This window comes from Nicotiana tabacum, chromosome 1 (genome assembly GCF_000715075.1).
Source record: "Nicotiana tabacum cultivar K326 chromosome 1, ASM71507v2, whole genome shotgun sequence".
Classification (NCBI taxonomy): domain Eukaryota; kingdom Viridiplantae; phylum Streptophyta; class Magnoliopsida; order Solanales; family Solanaceae; genus Nicotiana; species Nicotiana tabacum.
The window spans coordinates 214,660,276-214,688,118 of NC_134080.1; the positions used below are offsets into that span (position 1 = coordinate 214,660,276).

The 27,843-nt window shown below is 36.0% G+C and overlaps 1 protein-coding gene across 4 annotated transcripts; it reads right to left on the minus strand.

Annotated features, from left to right (window-relative positions):
- Positions 1–2,285: 2,285 nt before the first annotated feature.
- Positions 2,286–27,769, minus strand: LOC107807683 (nuclear cap-binding protein subunit 1). Of its 4 annotated transcripts, none has more exons than XM_075256726.1 (19): positions 25,529–27,769; positions 25,362–25,421; positions 23,991–24,047; positions 23,000–23,071; positions 20,897–20,959; positions 19,896–20,072; positions 18,826–18,957; positions 18,160–18,226; positions 15,228–15,427; positions 14,706–14,776; positions 14,424–14,508; positions 9,085–9,153; positions 8,822–8,940; positions 8,562–8,700; positions 6,557–7,054; positions 3,503–3,802; positions 3,221–3,396; positions 2,977–3,088; positions 2,286–2,623 (listed from the first exon to the last, which is right to left on the minus strand). In XM_075256726.1, exons 1-19 carry the CDS (start codon positions 25,610–25,612, stop codon positions 2,516–2,518), a joined length of 2,589 nt encoding a protein of 862 aa, XP_075112827.1. In that variant the 5' UTR covers positions 25,613–27,769; the 3' UTR covers positions 2,286–2,515. The 4 variants fall into 4 exon arrangements, with proteins under 4 accessions (XP_075112827.1, XP_075112826.1, XP_075112831.1 ...); XM_075256725.1 differs by having other exon boundaries at positions 2,977–3,094; XM_075256730.1 differs by having other exon boundaries at positions 23,000–23,067; positions 23,987–24,047; positions 25,529–25,883.
- Between the last annotated feature and the right edge of the window lie 74 nt (positions 27,770–27,843).

The following is a 27,843-nucleotide window of genomic DNA, read 5'->3' on the forward strand; positions in this document are numbered from 1 at the left end:
CTACAAGGCATAAAACACGCAATTAATGCAAAACACTAGCGATTAAAGCGCAAACTCAACTGAAGTGCAGTGAATTGGAATGTAATAATCAACTAAAATACATAATTATAGTATATCATCACAAACATAAAATGAAAAATAACAACTTTTATTATAGCTTCATTCCCCAGTAAGATGATTAAATCTTCAGTCAACACCTCAAAGAAGTCTCCAGCTTCTAAATGAGTAATATTTGAAAGGCATCCATAATCATCATCTTTATATGCAATACGTGCCTTAGAATCATATTTGTTTGAGGGACCTGCTTCATCATCATTATTTTAAAAGTTCAAGTGTGTCTCCACATTATTTTCTTTCTTTCTTAGCGAGACTTGATAAAGTTTGACAACATGATCTGGCGTACGACGAATACGTGCCCAATGACCTTTAATACCAGTGGCAAATATTAGTTTTACCTTTTGAAAGATTACTTTGAGAACCTTAGTGTTCTCTTGTTTATTTTCACCATGATGACGATAATTGTTTCGTCCCCTGCACGTCTACAACTATATCCACGATCACAATAATTATTTTATTTTCTTTTAGACTTATCATATGTTGCTACGACATTCACTTCCCGGAATGGAGCTGATCTAGTGGGACAAGTTTCCTGATTTTTTTATTAATAGAGTATTATTCTGCTCTGCCACAAGTAGGCATGTGATTAACTCATAATATTTTTTAAAACCTTTTTCATAATATTGTTGTTGTAGCACCACACTTGAAGCGTGAAAAGTGAAAAATATTTTTTCCAATAAGTCTTTATCTGTGATAGTGTTCTCCACATATTTTTAATAGAGAACTTACTTTTAAAATAGCAGAATTTTACTCGCGGGTTTACAATCTTGCAACCTTAAATGTAGTCGCTCGTACCGAGCTTTCGGTAATACCATAAGTTTTAGGTGGTCATATCGATCTTTCAAATTAATTCATAATTAAAATGGATCTTTTACGGTTAAATATTCAATTTTTAATCCTTCGTGTAGATGATGACGAAGGAAAATCATGGCATTTGTTTTATTGTGATTTGATCCTTCTTTTCCTTATATAATAGTATTCCCAAGACTTTTAGCGTTAAGGTGAATTTCAGCATCAAATACCCATGATAAATAGTTCTTCCTGACAATGTCTAGTGTCATGAATTCAAGATTTAACAAGTTTGACATATTGAAACTATCATAAAAGTAACCTATTAGAGAGAATAAAAATAGTTTTCAATGAAAATTTTTACTTGTAAAAAAAAATTCAAACAACTAATTAAGAAGTTGATGACTTTAAACATGTAGCATTAAAAAAAAAAAGGTGTAGGTAAAATATAACGTATATGTCAAATAAGCAAGAATTATGGAGATTCGGTATGGTAAAAGAAAAGCATTTTATTAGAAGAGGGGATTTGAAAAATAACTATATATGTTAATATAAGAGTGAATATATTCAAATATTATGTTCCACCAATTGTAAAGTAATTTAGACTATTATGTACAATTATCACTTTTTCACCTTGGTTTTCACTATTTTTATTTTTTTATAAAATGTCTTAAAGATAAGTTTTGCTCTACGCAGTCCACACCTATTTATTAAATTGTTTTCGTTAGTTTAACGCACTTAAATTCTATATCTTATATATTTTTTTACAATAAGCAAGGTAAGAGAACTTCAGTCACATGATCAACTAAAAAAAATGCTTAACAGTATATGAATTTGTTAATAATGAGCATACTGGTGGCATATATATTACCATAAACCAAATGGATATATCGGTGATATACCTGAAGGAGAATCAAACACAACTAGGATGTGATTGTAAAAATGAAGGTGGCAATCATGTTGATAACGTGTTATGAAATAAAGTAATTTAGCAAAATAAAATAACAAAAAAGAAGTAAAATTAATAACAGATGTAGTAGAATTCTCTTTTCTCTTTCTTAGTGGTCACTACCTATATAAATTGTCATGCTGTTATAGGCAAGAAAAGGTAATATATAATCAATCTTGAATAGTGCAAAGATAAATATCTTGTAGGAAAATCCATCCATACACTATTTAGAACATTTAATAACTTGTCTCCATTTTTTTCCTTATGTGCATAATATTTCATCCTATCCCATTCCAGAAACTCTTCGCTAAATGTGGCTCATAACCGGTGCCAGTAAGGTATTCCAGTTGAGATTCCCGAACTTTGATGATTGTCTCGTCCCCAAACTTCAAGAACATGCAAAGAAATCATGCAACACAACAGGAACAGATGCCCTACCAATGAATAGATTAGTCTATGAAGCCAAATGCTTTTGGATGGGTAGTTGAATAGGGGGATTCACTTACTGAAAAATACACAATTTTTCCCACTAATGTTGTTCGCTTTTATTTTTACATTCAACTAAAATGAACATCTAATCTACATAACAAAATCTAATACTCATGATACACCGACAATAACTCATCAAAAACATCAAGCGCAAGCCAACCAAGTTATACATCATTCATCCAGAGGTCTTCGCAGGCCACAGTATATAGCTTTTCGAAATAGAGGATGAGCATCTTCAGTTAGTACCTCAGCATCCAAATTCTCAATATTTTGCCATATCTGCAGATCACCAAACAAATGAAACAAAGAAAGATCAGGTTAAGCAACTCTAACAGTTAGGTCCATGAGTTTGCAGCACGGGAGTAATTCACACTCTCAGTGATATTAGACGGATATCTAGCTGCAGATTACTGAATTCTTCTGAGTAGTTGCAAGGCTGAACCTCTGCTTTTATTTTCACTCTTCGTCACAACGCTAGGCATTTTTCTTTATTTATAAAAGGGTCTTTTCACTCTTCACCACAATTCTAGCCATTTTTCTTTATAAGAAAACGGCGCCATCACTTTGGCAGACAAAACTAGTGGTAGCAGATGTAGGTCCAATAGGGTAATTGTTAGATGACAAGTACTTACCTCCGAAGCATATTGCCTTGTGAAGGCCTTGAGGTAACCCAGAGTTGATAAACACCATTGCTGTTTTCCATCAAGATTATAGCCATTTATTTCTCTGCTCCCATTAGGATGACTGTAACTTACCAACACAAGATTAAAATAATTAAGAAGCAAAAAGAAGAAAAAGAAGAAAAGAACAGAATAAGCACAAAAACCTTGTCCTAGTTACATCACAATGAAGAGGTATAATTAATGGATACACCACCTTTTCTTAGGTCTTCCACCATCATCCTTGTCCAAGTCCATTACAGAAGAATCTTCAAGGTCAATGTTCATCTCATCTGCCTGACCAGAGGGCCGCAAGGTTCCATCTCTGAATGCATCATTAAGGGGTTCCGCTAAAGCAGTCAAGAAGCCTTTATACAATGAAAGGATCAAAACCTGTAACACCACACACAATTTTGGCAGCATTTTAAGCACTCTCCAGATCCAATTATACAAGTTGATTTTTCCCTTTAGCTATATCCATGACCACAACATAAAATACCTTAATTTCATCAACTGCTCGAGCAAGAAGAGCTTCCTTTGCTTCTAAAGATTCACGAACAGACACCTCTTCCTCTTTTGCTTTTTCCGCATATGATTTCAGCCGTTTTATTCTTACAGGGTTTTCACCAAGAACAGGTTCCCCATCCATGATACTCAGCTTAGACTCCGCAGAATCTAACTGATATCTGGCTCTAGATGCAGCTTCTTCTGCCAAGACGACACTTCTCTCAAGGGATGAAATCTCTTTCCTCAGATCAGAAATCCGATTATACGTCTTACTGACAGCATTCCTGAGGATCTACAGTCACACAAACACTTAATCATGGATCAAACTACAATTATATCATAACAAAGCAGAAAGCAGAGCTGCAAAGGCAAAGAGAAAAAAAAAACTAGTAATGCAGAGGACACAAAGCATATCACAATATTCAGACAAGACAAAAGGTTGCAAGTTTCCTTTAAAATATAGAACGGAGATTATCTCACAAACGCAGTAATGGCCAAACACACTTCAAGATCATAAAATTAAGAGCGGATCTGCAGAAAGACAAAAATGCAGGAAAAGGGAATTGAGAACAGTAAGAAATAATCCTGCCAAAGCAGGAACAGAAAAACCCATAATAGAATCTACTTCAAACGTATGACTAAGGGGATTAAACCAGCGGCCACACCCGCCAAAAAAAAAAGAATTTGCGCGGGATTTCCTTTTACACACCTTAATTTTGAAAATTTCACAGCTAGAACCCACAATTCCACCATGTTTCAGGCACGATTATCCCAACTTTTCTTGTGCTTGAAAGGCTAAAAAATTTTTAAAAATATATCTAAAAGGAATTCAATGGTCCAGATTTGACCAAATGATGATCCAAGGGTCTAGATCTTCTTCATTTTATCATTTTTTTCATTTTCTTCCTTTTTCTTTTTTTAATATCCTGCTATTTCACCGTCCACACCTCCTTCAGCACCCACAGTGAAGCCACCACCTCTTCCAACACCCCCTCCAGCTGCAGCATCCCCACCTACCCCACCACCAGCTCCACATCCTCCTCTACTGCCTGCTCCACCATCAGCTCCTCCATTTTAACCACTCAAAATTCTCCTCCAGCTCTAAGACCTCAACAAGTACAAGCCCCACCTCCAAACCTTCCTCCCGAATTTTTACCACCACTAAAATCATGATCACGTCCTCCAAATCAAAACACACACACAAAAGAAAAGAATTCCAATGTTTTCATTCACATCTACTATCACACGTTCAAACTAAAACCGCATAAACAAAGAACCATAGAATGAATCCAATTGTGAAGATAACATTCAAATACGCCAACGAAAAGGTAAGTTCTTTTGTAGCTGTAAGACCTGCAATGTTATATGGGAGTGAATGTTAGGATGCTAAAGTCCAATACACACACAAGATAGTGTTCCTTAGATGTGGATGCTAAGATAGATGTCTAGTCATACAAGATTAGACAAGATTATTTTGACCACATTCTCCAGAAGGTGCAAGTAGCAAACACTGAGGATAAATGAGAGAAGGTCGCTTGAGATGGTTTGGTATGTCCTATGGCGACCTCCAGATGCAGCAGTCCGTAGGTGTGAAGCCATGGTCAGTCAAGGTGTTAAAAGGAGACGAAATAGACCTAAAATCACATGCAAGGAAGTTATCTCGTAAATCCCACAATATCTTGGAATTAATGCAGACTTACCGAAAGAAGAACATAATGGAAGAAAAAGATTATATAGTCATGTTAATACGTTTACTTTAAGTCCTATGCAGCTATGCTATCAAGGAGTTTAGTAACCCCATTAGTAGGAAACATAGAGAGTCTGTAGTATTGTTTATTTTTATTTATATTTTGTATATTGTTGACTTGGGATGAATTTAAATAGAAAACATGATCGGTATGAATTCATATAGCCGCCCCAACTTATTTGGGACTGAGGAGTAATTGTCGTAAATACTTTTCTATCGCGCTAGCGTGATCAAATGCAAAACCAATCTTTAACATACAAAAAACAAAAAAGATGATGGTATATCTAGATGGTATTTTATTGGTGGTGGAGGCTGTGATGGAGAGAATTTAATGGAGTAGAGTGATAGTGGTAGAGGAGAAGAAGAAAGTATTTTGGCAAAAGAAAAACTATTTTGGGGTTAATAGTAACTAATGAAACTTACGTGGAATGAGAAAGAATTTTTTAGCATTTTTATTTTTATTTGGCGTAATGACATGAGCTGCACTGATGGAGATCTTTCTGATTTTTATTTGTAACTAATGACATTGGAATGTCATGCACTTCTAAGCTTAAAAATAATCTAAGGTGAAATCATGGGGTACTTGCTACAGATGGTTGTGTTTTTTGATAAAGTAATAAACATCATTAATGTTTGGGCAAGAAAAGCCTATATACAAATATACCAAATAGTAGAAAACATACACAAAGATATGGTTTCCTACGAACATCTAATCTTATATATATAAAGGAACCTCAAAAAAAAAAAGTAAGGGATAAGAAGCTAGTCAAATGCACAAAACTCATTTCTACACCTTCAAAAACTCCCCTATTGTGCTAGTGTACCAACATTCCATGGCCTATGTGTTCTCCTCCGCCTACCACAATTCTAATTGAACATTACTTCTTTCACGATGTCCGACATCACTCAAAGCATTCCAAACCATCTTAGAATTTCCCACCATAACCCCGAGACTACTCGGCAATCTAAAAGGAGATGGTCGACGTGTTCACCCGAGCCCTTACACAAAGTACCAGCTGACCTAAGTGATCTTCCGCTTCATATCTGGTGTGTATAAGGTTCCCCGTGCATTTAGGGAGTTTAAAAGGTTCACCTTTACAAACAAAAAAAAGGGTGTGTGTTGGGGGGGGGGGGGGGTTATGCATTACTTGGACTGGAGAACTAATAAACTAAGCACATCAGCACAAAAATGGGTGAAGTTTTTACAAAGAGAACATACGTTTAAAAAGTTCAGAAGAGAATGAATATAAATATGCCCGTAAAAAAGTGACTCCACACTAGTTAAATCGGGTGATTTACCTCCCATGGACTGTCAGAGACATGAAATCGATCAAGGTTCGATGAAGAGAAAACCCATCTCACTATGGCCAAATTAGATATAAGCCGATAACTCATCATCCGGTCAATGGATATAGCTGTCATTTGAGCGCTGTTTTGCCAGTAAGAACTTACTTCACTAATCAGCTTAAATTGTTGATCATCATCAGTACAAATCTTTGCGATGACTTGGCCATATCTCTCCAAGACAGTGATCAAATGAGTAAAGCTTTTGGATCCAATGTCAAGAAGCGTTTGAACAACAACTCTGAGGGTGATATCAAAACCATGGGCTGGAAAAACATTTTCTTCTACCCAGGAAATCATTTCCCGGGCAGATTTCCGACCTTTCACCATGTCCTTCAGCTCTACAGAGAGCGCACGCTCAGTTGGATCGGTACCATCTTCTTCACTATATTTAAACTGTGGTCCACCTCTCGGTGGAAGTAACTCCTCCAAAGCAGGGGTGTTCTCAATGCTCTGTAGAAGAATGAGGGAAAGAAGAAATCTAAATAAAATTGCATTAAAGAAGCATAAGGAAATGGATTAAATTCTTCCCAAGAAAAAATGAACTACGTCACTAACTTCTTTCTAGTGTTTACTCCATCTAAAACCTATATAATGTTATAGCGGTAAAATCACAGATTCTATTAAAATATTTTCCTAGAAAAACATGTTCATGCAGTACTTAAATTAGCAGCTCATATAAAAGAAAATGCAAACATGGGATACATGTGCAGAATTCAAATGAACACATCCAATAAGTATACACCTTTTACTGGAACTTACAATATAATTACTTATAAATTGATACTTATAGTAAAAGCAACAGCAGTATCACCTAATATACTCTGCACCCAGTGCATTACATTCTCAAACGAATATTCATTATTACTTCATGCAATTCAATTATTGGATTTCTTTGCTCAAAACTTTCATCTTGAATGTACCTTGTCAACTTTTGCCTAGATCATCGAAAAGAAACCGTTAACAAAACAGGCCAAACATCTACCAATTTCACAAAATACTGTTTTTAGCTATTAATATGTGATGTCGTTTGTTTGGGCACAGAATTTAAGAAAGAAAGACTATTGAAACTTGTGGTCTAAAAAAAGCCATAGATATTTGTGTGGCTATAAATCATCTCATTCAAAGTAAAATGGAAAGTTTAAAGTTGAATTGTTTTTAAGTATAGAAAGATGTATTTTTAGGGACAAACTAAAAAGGAAAGAGTATCACATAAACTGGGACGAAGGAAGTAACTTGATAAATTTAGAGGCCAACAAAAATGAACATCAAAGATTGCATTACATATTGACACCCAAAACAACAAAGAACCATACCAAGCAAATTAATTCATTTGTCTCGCAGCACTTCAGAACAAATTTTATGTTGTATTGCTTTGAAGAGTGTACACACAAAAATAATGGAAAATTTTATCCCAAACATTATGTGAAAGAAATAATATATGTTCACATAATATTCTAATCCAATTAAAGGTACTTTTTAAAGCTTTATTGTATGCCCTCTTTTCCTGCTGAGTGAAGTATTCAAGTACTTCTCAGATCTACTTATTTTACAAAGAAACTTCCAGCTCTCTGCCAAGAACGCAAAGAATAAAAACGACAATTTACTGAAGGTCACAAGAAAATGAAGGGAAAACATAAATATGTGCTTGGTGTGACAAAATTGGTGAAATTCTTTCCAAGAACCAGGTAATACAATTGCCATTGAAATAACTTAAGCGACAATTTATTGAAGGTCACAAGAAAATAAGAGAAAATATAAATATGTGCTTGCTGCGACATTCTTTCCAAGAATCAGGTAATACAATTGCCATTGAAATAACTTAAGCGCCAAACGTCTAGCTTGTTACTGCACACCATTAGTTTGGTATAACTCATTTGAGAACTTAAATGACCAGATTAAGTTTTTCAGTATCAACATGCAATTAGCTGGTGGAATTTTCCATTATGGAAGCAGATACCTGCTTGATTTTGTCCCAATATGAAAGACGGACTTCTCTTTCCAAAACCTCTTGAACAAACACACGCTGTGGGGCCCATTTTGGCAGATCTAAAACATGAGCCCATTCTTCCCATGGCCAGATAAATTGAAAGTTTGACCTGCAAGACAAAATCTCAAAGAGAGTGATCTCACTGCTCGTACATAAACACAACTCAATAATGGAAGAAGGTAATAATTAATTTAGAATTAACACCTCAGAAGAGTAGCATTTCAACTTACAAATGATGCGAGAACCAAAGGATGAGACGTGTTCGGCATTCCATGTCTAAATCTGCTATTTTATCAAAAAGAGCACGGACAGCCCCAGCTACAACCGCTGGAAAGGCCCCTGGCAGAGCCTAAAAAGAGAAACATGCAGTCAGAGACTTGCTTTTCCATGGAAGTATCTTTAACTAGAAAAATTTTGAGTTCCATAACACTCGATGGGAATTTCCAGAAACAAATTTACAATAAGCTTACAGCTCTAGAAGTTGTTGGATTACCTTGCATAAATCGATGATAACCAATGTGTAATATGTCGGTTTGAATGGCGGTTGAGGTAACAGAAGAAGCTGCAAATTTAAAAGATATTAGGAGAGATGAAGAAGAAGCCCCATAATGTTATCATGGCATCAATGATGAAGCAAGGAACAATTCAAAGCAATAAAACATAAACTGAGAACATGCTCCATCAATAATAAGGTTCCAATTCTTGTATAACCTGTTATGGTTATGGCAAAACTTAACCCCTGCAATTTAGTTCCCCCAACAAAAGAAGAAAAAAAGAAAATTACGAGAATAAATAAATCAAATACATGTCGTTCATCCTAACATTAGGTTCAACTCTGCCAGTTCAGGTTGATGACCATCAAAAACGATATTTTCAAGAAGCGCCTATAGAAATGGTTTCTCAGAGTTAAGGTCTGTAGGTATAGAACACACACACACGCAATATATATATAATGATAAGTTGTAGGTATAAAGCATATTGCCTCTAGCAAGTATTCCTGCAGCAACTACATTACTCTCCTGAGAGCAAGAGATGAGAAAGCCAAGGCTATAACAAACATTCCTTAACCCAAATGTGCATCAATTAAAGTTCCGAGCAGATACCCTGGACATCAGATCCCAGTTATTAAAATATCACTAAAACTTCCTGACATCTTAACATCTTGCAATGGTCCAGCATGAGGAGCTCATATATGCACTTGATATCAAAATATTCTGTCCGACAAGTTGATGCATCGTATAGTGCGGTTCTTACAGCTATCCTCTAATGCAAAATAGAAGCACACACAAATTTCACCACTTTTATCTTCTAATGCGACTAAATTTTGAGAAAAGATATTTTGCTTCCTTCTTTATTTATCATCTAGAGAACATGTTAAACTGCGCTTTTCAAATACTTTGTTGATTCAGACACGAGATGTTTTACTCAAGCACAGCTCTACTTTTGAACTTCTACTTATTCACAACAATGTACTTCCTTTGTCTCCAAATATAAAAGATTAACAAACATTAACATTGATTTCCCACTATCAGGTGCAAGGTAATATCACGAGATTTGCCATGCTATAGCATCACGCTTTATGCAGAAAGAGAAGAAAAGCTCGCTCTCATTTTAGCAACTTAACCAAAACCAGGATCCGCTCAGAACTCGATAGTACTGAATTGTGGTGCAAGAGCAGGGGAACTAGCCCCTTTAGATTTTGATTTTTTTTATATATATAATGGACATGTCATGGCGCGTGTGGTGCAGGGAACCAACCTCTTAAGATTTTATTAGGGTTTTTTCCCACAACGGAAGTGTGCTCGCCTAATCCATGGTGTTCCTCTTAAGATTTTACTTGGATTTTATTTGGGTTTTTTCGTAATCTGTCCATCAATGTTTGGGTAAAGAGAAGAATTTACCTAGTGTCACCCCTGCTGAAATTTGAAACTTGGTTACAGGGTAGTGACTTCAGGTCTTCAAACCGCTAGGCCACCTCCATTAGATTGGAAATGCATGCAACAGACTCAAGAAGAGAGTAAAAAATTGGTGGACGAGCTACCAGCATCAAGAAGACTGGAAAGCGCACTGGTAGTCAAATGAAATCATTGGTAATGACTTGAAAGAATTGCAAGTGTGAGAACATTTTAAATGATGGAAAATAGTATGATGAATTACATGGGCAAGGAAAAAAAGAGATGGGGGAACAATGCACAAGGAGAAAGGGGTTAAAAGGAAAGTTGGAGAGAACATTGTCACATTGATGCCAAAGAGATGTGTTTGAGACAAAAATCAAGAGTGAAATGGTTGAAGGAAAAGGTTAGCAATACTAGATTCATCCCAAAATGGCTATTATCCGTAAAACATTCAAACTCATTGAGAAGTCACAAGTTGATAAATTAATATTTCAGAGGACCATAAAATTCTGGAGGGAGTGGTACATTTCTATATAAGCTCTATAAAGGACATGACAGAAACCAATCCCAGATAGGATACAATTCCACCACTCTACTTGAAAGGTATTCACAGAGGCAATTTGACAGGGAAGAATAAAAGAGGAGTAAAGAGCTATTTAGGAGATAAGGCAGATGACAAGAGGGCTTTGCTGCATACATTTTTCCATCGGAGCTGAGATATAACAGAAAAGGATGTCATGGAATGCCTTAATTAACTCCACTATATGGGTCATCTAAGAAGATTCTTACTCGTGCTTTATTGTACTCGTTTCAAGGAAGACTGGTTTACATCAATAAAATAATTATATTATATCCAAAATGGCTCAAAACAGCTATAGACAATGTATTTTCCAATTCTGGAAATGCATGTTTTGGAGGAAGAACAATCACAGACATTCTTGAAAGTAAATGAATTAGCGGAATCAAGATTAAAAAGTAGAGCTGGGAGTGTTATGCAAATTGGATATTGAGAAGGAAACATTACTCAGCATTTTCTGTTTTACATGCTTGGAAGAATGGATTGGACAGAAATGGAGAAATTGGACAGAAAAGTTGCACTTCCACGGAAAAAAATTCCATTACTTCGAGTGGCACTTTTTGCACATCTTTTGGCAGCTAAAGCGATAAGACAAAGAGACAGGCCGTCTCCGTTACTATTCTTTTTATTGGGACGGAGGCACCAGCTTTATTCTTGGGGGTTTGTGTAGGTGTTGATGACACATGAATTTGTTGTGTACCATAGGCAAAAAGCTTCAACATTTGTTTAGGACATTGGTTAGATTCAAAGGGGTGCAATTTGGTTTCGGTTGAGATGTGAGTATAAACTATTCATGAATTAGCAAGGGCATACAGAGAGCAAGGTGACAGGCTGACAACACCTACTGGCAAAAAAACCAAATTTGTCACTAGGAGAAAATTCAGGTTACCTTTATATAAACTAGGTGAAGTTAGCACGTGGGTGTCGCCCCAATTGAGGACAAGATGAGTGAAGCGAGGCTTAGATGGTTTGGACATGTGAAGAGGCGGAGCACAGACCGGTCAGGAGGTGTGAGAGGTTGACACTGGAAGGCCTACGGAGAGGCAGAGGTAGGCCGAAGAAGAATTGGGGTGAGGTGATTAGGCAAAACATGGCGCAGCTTCAGCTGACCGAGGACATGACCCTTGATAGGAAGGTGTGGAGGTCGAAGATTAGGATGGTAGGGTAGTTAGTTTAGTGTTCCCCTGCCATACCGGTAGTATTAGTACGTACTTTAGTATTCTGTTGGCATTAGATTTCTATGACTACCTGTCATTTCTTTCATTGCGGCCACCTGATTATTTGGTTGTTATTTGTGCTGCTTTTACATGACTTCTCACTCTTGCGATTTTTGTTTCTCTTCTTTAACGTGGTGCTTATACTTCTCTGAGCCGAGGGACTATTGGAAATAGCCTCTCTATCTCCACAAAGTAGGGGTAAGGTTGCGTACACTACCCCAGACCCCACTATGTGCGATTATACTAGATTTGTTGTTGTTATTGTTGTGAAGCAAGCACGGGCCCAAGCTTAATTAGAGAGATATAACACAAACCAAGTTAAGAAATGGACTAATTCTATTTTTTGCATATTTATGTATGATTAAAAAAATTAATCGCAGCTTTAGTTTACAATTATCAGGGAACTGAAGTTAATGTCAAGGCAACATATTCATTTACGATAGAGTTGTTGAGTGGTTAAGTACATTCTAATACATGAATAGGAACTGCTAAATATAAGATATTCTTTTTCAATATTCATGCGGGACAAGTTTTCTTTTTGTAATTTTTTATTGAATGTGTTTTCACTTAAAAGCATATTTCTTCTTGCTTCTTTGATACATCATGACTAAATTCACCAAGCTCGCGTTAGAAAAGGTTGGATTAGGTAGAGCATGAATCATAACATTATTCAATTGTTATAATCGGATCAACCCCATCAAAAATATCATTCTACATTTTGTATTTCAATGTTAACATCAGCAAGTTGCTGGGGAATGTCATTACCTTCATAGGCATTCAATTATTTTACTTCAGCATTTTAATGACATAATTCTAGAGCAAGTCGAACTAAATTTTGAAACACTCTCATTTCCTCCCGTTTTTCCTTACGAACAATTAATACAATTATCAACACAAGTCCCAAGGCGTATATGTATAAATTTGATATGACTCTCTCATCCTTTTAGCTGTATATATTTAATTGTATAAAGTAAAACAGCTGGGGTAAAATCCACTGATACAGTAATTTTCAGGGAAAATCGAGAAAGAGACACCAATAAGTTTCTGATAGTAATTAGTTCATAAGTTTCATCTTCTAACTTTTAAGCTATTTTTTTCGTTGTTTCATGTATTTTCTACTTTTGCTTGCCACATAATCAATATTTGTCTCCTTCCTCTTCCGTCTCTCTATGGATAAAGTTAAGTGAATTACTTAAAGAAACATTTCAAATGCAACAAAGTTGTCCAAAATAATTCGTAGCCAGCATCATGCTAAAAGTAGAACGATATGTAAATCTAGTGACAGGCAAATATATGAAAATGTAATTGTTGATGAGAAAACAAGTGAGCTTTGTTTGACATTTTTAACAATCTTTAGAATTTGTTTACCTTTTCTTCTTCTTTTTCTTATAGTTTGTTTATCCTACGTCCTAGCAAATAAATTCAAAAGAGCAAAAAGGGAAGAAACTTGGTTTTTGTTTTGTTGGCAATCAAAAAAATAGCTGCTAAGTAATCAGCAACAGTAAGCTAAAATAATTGAAGTGCAGAGCTAAATAATGGGGTGGAGGACACAGTCCAGGTAAGGAAATTCAGTAGGGGGGGAGAGGAACTGATTGTGTAAGAAAGGATATAGATGAAGTGAGCAATGAGGTAAACTGGTCAAGACACCAAAACATTTGTATAACAGCTACAGTAAAGCAGTTTTCTAACATTGCTGCATTTTAAGACATTTACAGAAACACCTTCCTGGGCCCATATTGGAAAAGGCAGGTCGTAGTTAACCTTTGAACGAAAAATTGCTGGTTTATTCCGTCATTTCTGGTCCATAAGAAAGCATTAAAGCACAGAGAACAATCAAATAATGCACAAAAGTAATCCAAAATCACCAGAATGTTCACATAATGAATTTTCTGACCATAAGCTAGCATTTTGATGGGGAGCTGCTTAACTCCCACTTATAGAATAGCAGAATAGAATATAAAGAGAGAGAGAGAGAGGAGTTATGAAGGAAGGGAAATAACACCAATAAAGTCTACTAATTTCTAATACTAACACCTACAACATGTCTTCATTTTATATGCCGAATGCCATATCAAATCAATGTAAAAGATATACACATCATGGGACAAAGAAGTCCATTATTAAGTAAGCAATCAGTTCTTACCTGAGAGAATATTGTCTCAGCCATAAGATATTCATATCTGAATGGTACAGGCAGCCCAACCATGTATGAAGTGCATTCCTTTCGACTAGCTTGCATAAACCGAAAAGAAAAGGAATAAGAAAACTAGCCGAATTAAGCAGATACTACAAAGGTACATAGCGACTAGGTGCAGCATAGATACGCAAGGGCACCTGTAATATTAAACCCTAAACCCAAACACAACAAATGAAACAGAAATCCTTCTTAAAATTAAAGGAACCAAGATTGGGAGAGTCAACAAACCATCCATTCAAGAATAAAAGCACATCCACCAAATACTCTTCCACAACAAAGCGATCAATGGGTTGAATATCCTGGTAAACAACAAAAAGAAAAGGCAAGATGAGCAAGTAAAAATAATAAGTTAGAGTAACTCATCCCCAATAGTCAGTACAACTGTCAAACAAAATATCCTCGGCATAAGCCATCTATTCATAGAAACCAACTAGCATTGACTAATCCCAACATGCATGCTCTATAGCAGCAATTAAACCGCTTTAATCCCTAAAATTACACTACATAACAGATAAATTGTGACAATTGGGGGGAAATTTCCTGAGAGGAGGATGAGGAAGTAGAGCAAGGGAATTCTAGGGAAAACAGGTAGCACAAACACAGGACATATAACAAAATAAGAACTTCATGATATCTAATATGCCTGGATGGCTGGATATATGCAAATTCAAAGCTCTATGAGCGAATCAGCCATCATGTTTTCCTTCGCTAGGATCAATTTAAGCATCACAATATAAAATAATCAATTACCTCAGTTTTATTTGACGGAAATATATTAAGCCTCCTTATCCTCTGAGGATATTTTAACTCAGCTTCGTGCTTTTGTCTACCGAAGGCAATTCCAGATAAAACTCCAGAAGGACCTGGTTGCTCGGGGCAGCTTACTGGAGCCAAATCATGAGACTTTCCAGCAACTAATTGTGCCTCAAAAGAGAGGTGCGGTCTGGGAACTAGACAAGATAAAATGTCACACTTTTAACATTAACTTCGAATGGGAAAGAGAAAAATGAACTGCAAAAACATGCACTAATAGCTTAGTTCACATGATGCGAGACTTGAACCTATGACCTAAGTCACAAGTCCCTCAATCAAGCGAGAACAGTATAACAGTAGGCGTATTATCCTCGAATTTTGAAGGTTGCGGTTGGTCCTAAGGGTTGATCCTGGATGGACTTCTCGGTCATCAAAGAAGAAACACCAACAACAACAACTGCGCCTCAGTCACAAACAAAGTTGGTAGCGGCGATATGAATCCTAACTTCTTTCTTTAAGCTCAACCCATATCATCATCATGCCAAAATAAAATAATAATAGTAGTGAAAATAATTTATATATATATATATATATATATAGTTAATAATTGAAAAACATATAATATTAAAAGTTCTCTAACAAATTTAAAGCCTACTCCTAACTAATAAGTATCACTTATATGGATCTTTTTCTATCATTGTGCTCTATCTTTAGCTAAGTCTGTATTGATTCCAATTTACAAGTTTTACTCATTGACGGGAGTAAGGGTACAAAAAGGGCAGCCCAATGTAGAAAGCATCCTGTCGAATGCAGGGTCCGAGGAAGGACCGCACCCCGGGAGTAATGTAGGCAGCCTACCTTGATGCAAGGGTTAGTGGTTGATTCCCAAAACTATTCACCAAACAACTGGCACAGCTTGATTTAGGCTCGGCTCGGCTCAGCTCCCACCCAAGCTCATGAGGCTCAAATATGAATGCAAGCATATCTTAACCCCTATTGTAAAAAATGGACCATGGACCTAACTCCACCTTAAAAAAATAGTGCATGAGGTGAGGATTGTCCAATAAAACTATACAAGGAGGCAATGAATTCCCTCCTTGATGTGGGACATTCTAACACCCCTCTAGCACATCCACGCCTGGCAACTGGAGTGTGGACAATATATCATGGGGCACAGCATTGGGTAAATCAGATATAGAAATGAATCTAGCATTAATACCATGCAAATTTTGACTTTTTTAATATTATAAGCTAAGTTGCTCGAACACGGGTGTGGGTGTCCGACACGGGTGCAGATCTAGAGGTCGGATCCTTCCAGATGTAAATTCTAAGATTTGGGGATACGGATCTTAGTATGGATACGGGTGCGGAGATCTAGCTAAAAAAATTCAAAAAATAAAAATATAAAAATATCTCTAAATTATGAGAAATTTTGTGGAATACTTACGCATAGCTTGTAAAGTGTGGATTTCTTTTTTTATTCTCAAGTTGTAGATAAGTAATGAATTAATTTCCAAGATAATGTATGTAATTTTCTTCAAATTTAATTTTGGTTTTGATTTCAGGAATCAAATTGTATCTGGTCTCGAATTTTTCCGTCCTTCGTGGTCAAAGTACCCAAAATTGTTTGACCAAAACCGGTACGGATCCCATACCTACACCCATACTAGTGGTGTGTCAACACGGGTGCAGCACCTAAACTACCGTGTCGGAACAACTTAGATTATAAGGTAAATAATTTTATTTAGTGAGAAAATCTCGTATATAAGTATATATAAGTAGTATACAAAAAGTAAAAAACTTACATGCTTCCCCACGAAAGACAATCTTCCATACAAACGGGAACTACATGGGTGCACCAAAAAGAAACAAGGAGAAAAAAAAAATTAAAAAAAAAAGGATCTTGAACCTAACCTAATCTCAACGGCTAGCTCATAAAGTGAGAATTGCCCAAGAATATATAAGGAGACAACAACATATTCCCTCACCAATGTGGGACATTCTAAAAGCTATGATATGCTCGAAAGGCTAGGAAACCAATCTTGGCCTTGTCTTTTCTTTTTTTAATATATATATATATATATATATATATATATATACTATTAGATTTTCATATCAAGCTCAAAAGCAAAAGATCAAGTACATATTCAACACTCACTTGGTGTTCTTTTCGTGAATTAAAATCTTATCGCTTACCTAGAAAATAAAAGTGAATTCAATAAATATATAGAAAGAGGTGTGTAGCAAGAGTTTCCAACATTGAAATTCGAATCTCTCCTCTCAAGACCAAAACATCATCCAGCTCGAGCCTTAACCCAGAGTCCTCTCATCTCTTAGGTTTAGCTCAAATCTCACTGGCCATTTGGCTTCCAATCTATGGAATACAAAGCTTCGCGACACGAGATTCTGCTCCATGTTCTACAACTGCTAGTCCACTGCTCCCTCCTCCAAGGGATTTCACAGTGTCGGCTGCTGCCTTCAATGCATGTATGCTTACTCTGCCCATGCTGCCTTCACTACACACAACTTTGCCCCTTGAATTGCTTCCTTTCGCATACCTTTGAGAGTCTATCCCGAGCCTGAACAAATTGGACGCATGCGAGATCAAACCTGCTAAATGGTGGCTCTATCGAGCCTTAGCTGAGATCCCGTTTGGATAGAATCAACTAGATTGAGTCTAAAATTTGCTCAGCTTAGCTCATTATACATCCCTAGAGGATTTTAAATTTATGGTTGTTAATTTGTTTTTTAGAGAAAAATAGCAATGGATGATATATAGTCATTAATTCACCTACCATTCTTACGTAAGTGTTTTGCCTTCTTTGGAGCAGAAGAGAGACAGCTTTTCTTTGTCAAAATAGGAACAGTTTGTAATGGTGACAGTGGAAAGGATCAGAACAATTTTAAAATCAATGGAAAGTACAAATACCACTATCAAGTTTCCACTCTCTACTAGAAAGATCTTGAACTCGAGACCACAAATCCTCCAAGAAATCCTGTAAATCAAACATTTCAACTCTTAATAGTACAAACATAACTGCATATAAATAATAATAGGGAAAAAACAAAAAACTATTTTGATTGAAGAGCGATCTTCACTAAGTTTATCTTAAATATCTCTCATGTTTAGCAATTTCTTTCTATCAGTCAAGTCCATCCAATCGATGATATGACAACCCATCAAGGACCACAAGTGGAAACTACCTGTTATATACTAGAAAGCACAGACACAAAAGCCAAGGCTGCACACTCAAGTTGACTCAAACCGACAATAATTAAACACCATGCTGGTGTGTTTGATAGTGATAATTGTACTTCCTCGTGGGCTAAGTACATAGAGAAGAAATTCATGTCTGCCCACTAATCTTAAACTTTTGTCTCTATGCTACAAATGTCCATGACTGTGTTACATAAGCTATATGACGCAAGGCCTTTAAAATAAATAAGCTGAGTCTCGTAGTGACGAAACAAACTTTGCTCTTCTTTCACATTCCTATCCTCTATCCTGGGATAAAAGAAAATTAGAGCCGACAGTGCAACGGAACAAGCTAGTATAACTTAAAAGGGCAAGTTTTCAAATCTATTACTAATATACCTTCTCATTGACGGCATTATTGGTTTCTTCAATATCCTCAAAGACAGAAAACCCAGCGTCAGATACACGTTTTCGAATACTTAAATAGGCTTCTACTCCAACCATAACCCTTTCAATCTCCTCAGGAACTTGCTGAAAATTGACATGAGAGGAAGATAAGTCAGATTTATGTGAGAAAAACAAAGTAAATGAGAAAAAAGCATGCATATGATTAAGAGGGAAAAAAATGACGCATATGAAACTTAAAAAGAACCACAAATATAACCTCAGAAAAGATATACAGATGTATTGAAAACCCAAAATCCATGAGAAAACAGAAAAACCAAAATGGTTGACAATCACCATGACACGTTGAATTATTCTCAGTCTTAATTCCTCGTAAATTAAAAAAGTATATTGACTGTAGGAACCATACAAAAGAAAATGAAATAATACAAATATAAGTTGACGCACAAGCCTCAGGGCCTTCATGATGATGACTTTATGCAGTATAAATGCATAAAGCAACAATATAGGCCTAACTCGATGTTTAATGAAAACTTTACCATTTCCAGAGAGAGAGAGAGAGAGACTCAATGTGTAATGAACTCACTAATGTGTTGAAATCTGACACACAGTGACACTACTGTAATTAACTAACTACTGTAAGCAACAGAAAAGGAAAAGCATTATACCACATTTTGCACCTTTTAACAGATGCCTTAATTCTGAGATCAATCAACTGTGCCTCAACACCAAACTAATTGCGGATGCTGCCTTAAATCTTTTACCTATCTCCTTTTCTGGGGATAAAGTTCCCTAATTTCCTTCTATATTGCCAATCGGTCCAACCCAACATGCGCAGTTCAATATTTTAGTTACAATTTTGGGTGGCATCATAATAAAGTGGCATAATGGCCTTGCTACCAAGAATTCACTAAGATTCATGCTTTTGTTGCTCAGATTCGTGAAAGAAAAATAAAAGAAGAAGGTAACCAGAAAAAGTAGAAGCAGGAAAAAAAAAAGCTTATCAGCAAATTGCAGGCAAGAATTGTCAAGTTTTGGCATTTATATCAAATGCATATTGTTACCTCAACAAGTTCAGCTCCACCCCAAGGAAGGCATGATAAAATACAAGTTATATAAAAGTCAGCACGTGCTTGCCAAGAGGGAATTCCTTTTTCCTCGTCCACAGTAGTCGCTGATGATGATAATAAACATTCAAAAATAACCACTAATGCACTCGGTTGGATAACTTTGCTGCACATCTAACCACAGAAACCATGTATTAGAATCAGTAATAACTGAAACTACAAAAAACGATTCTGTCTATCAATTGACTCGCTACATCAGATTATACCCAAAATTATCTGTGAAGGCACGAACAAAAGTGATGCAAGGTTGCAGGTTAAACAGAGAATGAGTGAAAAAGGAAATGAACTCAATTTAATGTCCGGATGTTACATGATGTTAGTTACCCGATCCTAATTGCCAGAGTAAAATCAAAACAAAATTGCAGAGAAAGTGAAGGATACAAATTATGGTTATTAATGAACTTGGTCTCGAGGAACTTTCTGAATGCTGGCATAATTTCTCAGTGGGTTCAAATCCCACTCTCAACATTACAATATTTGCCGAGGGTCTATTGGAAACAACCTCTCTATCCTCACAAGGTAGGGGTAAGGTCTGCGTACACACTACCTTCCCCGGACCCCATGGTGTGGGATAATACTAGGTATGTTGTTGTTGTTGTTGGTGGTGGTAGTGGCATAATTTCTAACAAAGATCAGAACTATAGATGATAACTAAAGTAAATGTACTTTATGCATACTTCCATTCTTTTCGAAATATCTCCACACCTTAACCCAAAGGCGACCAAATGTCCTGCTCTCAGACTACTTAGTTTTCGAACTCAAATAGAAACAGAATAGAAAAACTTCAGAGGACTTAGCTGGAATTGGAATAGATCATGAAAAAAATCAATCCTATTTTGTAATTCTGCATCCTCTGGATGCTTTTGTTATTAATATACCACTTACTTCATCAAAAAGATCATGAAAAAAATCAAAGGAGGCAGATTTCTAGGACATACCAAAACAGTCAGAAACCTCATCAATATACGGATCTTGTTGCACTTTCCAGTCTCCAAGGCATCCTGAAACGAAGGAAAAACAGCAATTGTCGAATGGATCCTGTTGATTACAAAATTAACATTGATGGAACTTCCTCTAACTTCTCTCTCGTACCCCTTCTTCCACAAAGCGATGGAAATACCAAAAGCATATAAACAACAGAATTCTCTAAGCACCAAAACTAATCACAGTTGATCCAGTTACTTTACAGCACTGACACTTGATACAAACAGTAAAATCGCAAATTCACGTTTCAACCCGACTATTTCTGTGGTGGTTTCAACTTCCAAAGCTAGCTTTAGTAAATATAAGAAACAGAAAACGTGAGATAAATCAAATTTGGCGGTCCAAGAAAATATTTCTACCAGAATACCCGCACTACCTAAACTTTTTTTACTTAAGATTTTACTAAATTAAGGTTTTAGCATTTTCTTTCCTCTACTACTGTCTTTTTCTCTAACAAAAGAATATAAGCCTATATTGTTCAATGTAGTTATCCCATTCTTTAATATGTCATGTGTAAGCGAGCCTTTTCAAACATATTAAAACAATTTTAATCACGTTCTCTTCAGATCTGTGTTCTGATAAGTGATCTATAGTTCCACTAAAATCTTCAAGAAGATACACCTAGAAGGCTTTATACTTTTCTTCTGTGAAATTTATTATCCTTTTACCAGCATTATGAAACCACTAAACATCTTTTTCCTTGTTGACCCTTCTCTTCAATCTGTGAACCCAAAACATTTAGACACTAGTTAAATAGGGTTAATGACCTAGATTTTGCACAACACGTAGATCATCAACAAATAGTAGAATTCATCTCCGGGTGAGCTAGGAGTTGGGCAACCCGTACCCGACCCATATCAATGATACACCACAGAATAGGACAACATTTCAAACTACCACTGAATCCATGGGCAAGCAAGAGACAACTTGGTTAATTCAAACATCTTAATTGCATAGGAAATGAAAGCAAAACTGAATCTGACATAAATCCAGACAATTTTTTATATTTAGCTTGGATGTGACTAGCAGATACTAAAGCTAGAGCATAATGGCTAAAAGCCTAAAACTGATCAAATAATGGTGTCAAACAACATCCCTAGTAAAAACAGTCTAGATCCTCAACTTTCAGGTCTGCAAGTGTCATCCTTGCTTGTGAATTAAATTAGGTACAAGTAATGGTGTCAACATTTGCAAGTCAAAATATAACATTAGGCTTGTGATCCATAATGTTTATTCAACTCAACTTAAAAGTAGAGATGCTTGTCTATCCTTGTTTATATAGAAAGAGGGGCGTGGGTGTGTTGTTGTTTGGTCTTTGGGTGGGGGGGGGGGGTTCAAATATCAGTGAGAAAAGCCAGACTAGCGGCAAATGCAGTAGTTAGTTGGAGAACAAAGAGAATAGAGTAGTGCATAAAGCAACTTTGTTATATTCTATAATCAATTAGGAACTATAGAAATAAAAGAATGTCTTCACGACTGAGAGAGATATAACGAGCACAAAGAGCTCAGTTTTGTTTAACTTGTAGTAGTTGTGGATACAAAAAGGAATCTTCTCTATATACCTAAACTATAAGTTAAAACAAAATTGAGCTCTTTGTGCTCATCATATCTCTCTCGGTCCTGAAGACCTTTTATTTCTATAGTTCCTAATTGATTATATAATATAACAAAGTTGCTTTCTGCACTACCCACATGAGGCAGTCAATATACCATATTCTAAATACTTTAAGCACCGGTTTGCTGTATTACTAGTGAAAGCAGCAAAAATTTAAAAAAAAGAATCCAGATGAGTTGGCAAGTTGTTTTCGTAGTGCAAAACTAATGAACAAAAATATAACAGATAACCACAGGATAAAAAGACCTGTTTGCAATATCAGATATGGAGTAAAGATAAAGAACAAGATAAAGAAGACCACCTTTCACTTATAAAAACAGATATAAGATGTAAAAACAAGATAAAGAAGACCAATTTTCCTTTATCAGTAAACTTTTTTTAAGAAGGTAAGGTCACTCTCTTCCCAATGTACAAAAATAATCAAATGTTGGGGCTTGCTGACCTGTAAATTAATTTGAGCATTCTCCACTAATTTCGCGACAAATTCCTCATTTTCCAAATTCAAAAGGCCTACCTGCAGATGGACAGACATGGTAAGAGGTGGAGAGAAGGAAGAGACTAAGAAGAAGAGACAGAAAGATTACTAAATAGTTAAAAGGAAACAGAAAAACCATTAGTGTGCGGAACTAACAAACATGAAATGCAAAATACCCCAATAATTCAATCGATCAATCAATTATATATGCCTCACCTACAGTTACTTAAGTCAATTGTATTAATCTTCTACATCCTTTTTGCTCTATTTGAAAACCATTTCTTTCCAATGCTCAATGATCTTGACTTGTAAGACAACTAATGGGATTTACAAAACTAGAAGTTCCCTAAATTTCACATATCCATATAGTAACATACAAGTTTCCAACAACACCAAAAGGACTCCTGGCAAGCACAACACCTAATATAAGTGTAGCAAAAAACAGTAAGGCGCAAAACCTGCACAGATTATTTAGTAATGGTCTATACATATTCTTTGCTCCACTGTATTTTGTATTGATAAGAAAATATATGCGAAGAGATATAGTAACAATGTAAAGTTTGCCTACGTCCCATCACAAAAACAAGAATCTGTTTAAATGATACTAGATCCTAAATATATTCTCCCATCGAATCATGTTCCTGATTCATCTACGATATGTCTACTCCTAATAAGAAGAATAAAATTACGTAATGCCAAAAGAACCTTGAGCCTTACTGAAAAGAGTTTCAAAGACTATCAGCTGCACATATTTCTTAAGCTTCAATTGTGAAATGCTGAACCGGTGTTACTTTTAAAAAAAATATTTTTACTATCAATTGCCTATCTGGCATCACCACATATACATTCACAGGTATGTGAAGAAGAAAGGTAAGAGGATAGAAAATAAGAAAGGAACAGGAAAAAACATGAACTAAATGGAACTCGAACGAGAAAAGGGCATCAGAAGAAAACCTACCAGCGTTCCATACAGAGGAATCTTGTGAGGCAATTGCTCAGCACACTGGAGAAGGAACTGCCAAGGTATAGGCAAGAAAGCACATAATTTAGCACACAACTCAGGAGTAGCAACCCATATCAATAAGCCTCCTTGGAAGCATAAAGTTGATCTCTCTTAATTAGTGAAAGCAATAGTGCAAAGCTTCGACTGAAATAAGAACTCTTAGTCAAAGGAGGTTTTTTTTTTTTGGGGGGGGGGGGGGTTACTCTTCCATAAATAAAGGGAGTGATTGGATACATTATAGAGATAGCTGCAAAGACGGGTTCTCCAACTACATTACATGTAAACACCCCAATGAAAACATAATGCCAAAAACAATGCATTGCAAAGCAGAGCAACATGCCAAGAAAATTTCTCACAACTAGTAGAACCGCCACGTGGAGGACGCGTTGACATTTTATGAGTTCAGTTCACCACACATAAGAAACTAATCAAAAAAATTCTTTTTATGTTAGCACTGAATAAGCGAACCCAGATATTCCGAAATGTAACAGCTCTAAATATATTGAAGCAATGACTTTGGACCTCAACTGCAGTTCCAGTGGCATTAAATTCCAACTTCCTCCATTCTATCAGTATCTAACTATTATTTGACCCAATGATAACCACCAGGAGCATCGCCTTTCAGCTGAGCAAGAACATTTTCATATATAACAAGCCTAAGGAGAAGGAATTGAAAATTCACATAGACCATTTTCTTTTTTCTTTTCTAAGGTTATATCATGTTTGGTCGCTACAGGAAGGAGGAACCTTTCCAATTTCCCTCCCGCACCAGCCCCTACATGTGGTCTAAAAAAGAGGGTTGATTACCACTATTTTTGCCCAACACTACTTAAGACAGAAATAATGCTCTATTTGACACATTGAGCAAAAATTATCAAGGGAAAAAGCAGATGAATCAGAAACTAGGTTCGCACTTGATAACCAACAACAACAATGAGCAAGAAGATGCAGACAGCCACGTGTATTCAAGTGTGTCAACGATGAAAGTTACACCGTGTAACTAGGTAACAAAAAAATATTTATATATAACACACACAGTAAAAATCCTGGCTCCGCCACCGGAGGCAGGCCCCCAGGGCTTTGGCTGGGTGATAAGGGCGCAAAGCATGAAGTATTATGGGTTAGGTGCACCTTACAAGTTTCGCTACTAGCTGAATCTTGGTATTTAAGTGGGAGTAGAGTGGAGGTGTGGTCATACTTACTAATGAGTGGGCACAATTAGGGTTGGGCCAACTAACTCACAGGGGCTCTCTACATTATAAAAAAGAAGAAGAAAACCCAAAAACAGCCACAGTGAGCAATAAGTGGAATAGAATGACATCTTACGGGAAAAATATCATCTCCAGAATGCTCTAATTCTCGGCGAACTGCACTATAGCATGCCTCCTACAATAGCAAATGTATAAGGATTTAAAAAGCAAGCTTTGAAAAACGGCTAGAACAAGTGAAAGCAGCATTCATCATAGGAATAAAAGCGCGAGTTGTGTACTGACAATTTGGTCTTTGAAGTCGGCATTTCCGGCGTACTCAGGGCACTTCTCGCCGAGTCGCAAAAGCAAGCTCTTCCAACTGCTCATTCCTTTTTTTACAAATTACAACAATGAAATGCGACGATGCCGAGCAGGATGCAGAAGAAGGCGGGGGAATTGAAGTGGAAGGCAGGGTTTTGCGCTTCTGCCTGCGGTCTTCAGTAAATTCTCGTCACTATTCATATACTGATACCCTTCTTACAACGAACCAAAACCCTTGTGCGAAGACCTGAAATAGCCGACCCGATCCGGCTCCACCCAAGGTCCCGTTTGGACCGAAAACTCATTTGAAAATACCTCTCAACACAATTACAATATTTGAATTTTAAAATATTGCAATTTTTAATATATACTCATGTTTTATGTCATTCTTAACCATTAAAACTAAATGAGATAATACCCTAAAATTCGTCTAAACTATTGGACCTTTATTAGTTGCCTACCCAAATTATTACATGTCTCCAAAAACCCTCTTAACTATATCCCCTTCATAATAAAATTTCCTGGTCGCATTCTTACTAGTGAGTGTAATACACTCTCCAAATCATTTTTAAAATCTACCACGTGGAAATTTACGTGAATTATTTATCTTAATAGCTACACTAATCTCTCAGTAGTGATTTTCTCCATTAATCTTAGTTCTAACCTCGATTACATTGTTTATTCTTGCTTCAGTTTGAAAATAGGGATAGAAACTAGGGTTTCTACTTCTAAATTAATATAGAAGATTAGGGTTTTGATAGACCAATATTCTGATGATTGTCGAAAGGAGATACCTAAATCGTCCTATTTCTTTATTCCCTAAATTCTTGAAAGGCATTAAACCTCATACTCTACACTTGAACGAATGTGCCTTCTTTCAAATAAATTCAGGTAAGAAATGAAGAATATATAAAATGAGAAAGATAAGAAATAAAACCAGAAATAATAAGATCGAGTGAATTTTAGATGGATTCAAAGGAAGAAAGGTTAAAAAAAATGAAGAAGAAAGGGAAAAAAATGAGGAAGGAAGGTGAAATATAAAGAAAAATATGAGAAAATAAAAAGAAATATAAATTTAAAAAACAAGGGCTAATTAGTTATTTAGACACGCCATTTTAATGGCTTTTTTACCCATTCACGCGCTCTTGGATGATCTATTACACGCATAATGCTACATAAACAACGAGGGGGTTTTATTATGAAGGGGATATAATTCATGGGATTTTCGGGAACAGACGATAGTTTAGGTAGACACCTAACAAAAATTGTATAGTTTCGGCGAATTTTAGGATATTAACTCAAACTAAATACTATGTTTCTTGTCTATATCTGTAATGTAATCTCTCCCAGTTTTTTCATAGACAATATATTCGAAAAAAATATCTTGCACCTTATTCCTCTCTCCTGAAATAAATTCTAGCTACATATCTAGTAATTCTTTTATTTTTTTATTATCGTTAATACTTCTCTTTTACATATTTTTTGTATTCTTTTATTATCGTTAATGCTTCTCTTTACATGTTTTTTTTCAGCCGATGGTCCACTGGAAACAACCTCTCTACCTTTCAGCCGATGCTTCTATTCATTTGTTGTATATCTAGTAATTCTAAATCTCCTGTAGTCGATTTCTTCACCTACTCAAAATATCCAGCACCGGAAAATAATCCACTCCTAAAAGTGCTAATTCTACCAATAACTTTGAAGTTGGTATTTAACTTCGTGAAGATTAAAATTGCTCATTTCTAATAAATTTAGAGGACTAAAAGTGCTTAAAAATATATTTAAAGGATGTTTTTCAAAACCCAATCAAAACATAAGGGACTATTGTTGTTGTCATAAATGTTCTATGCCAAACGCTGCCTTACCTCGCATGATTTTGAGTTTATCCTTAACGTGACCGGCAACTGCCGTCGATTCGCTGCAAATGAATCTCTTCTACTCGTATTCTTCGCTCTTAGGTCGGAGAATGGTGAAATGCGAATGAAACCTAAACCAATATATTTACCCCTCATTATCGCCATTGAAGACAAATTCTAGAAATATAAATCTCCGACTACTTCTTCACCTACTCAAAATATCCAGCACTGGAAAATAATCCACTCCTAGAAGTGCTAATTCTACCAATAACTTTGAAGTTGGTATTTAACTTCGTGAAGATTAAAATTGCTCGCTTCTAATAAATTTAGAGGACTAAAAGTGTTTAAAAATATATTTAAAGGATGTTTTTCAAAACCCAATCAAAACATAAGGGACTATTGTTGTTGTCATAAATGTTCTATGCCAAACGCTGCCTTACC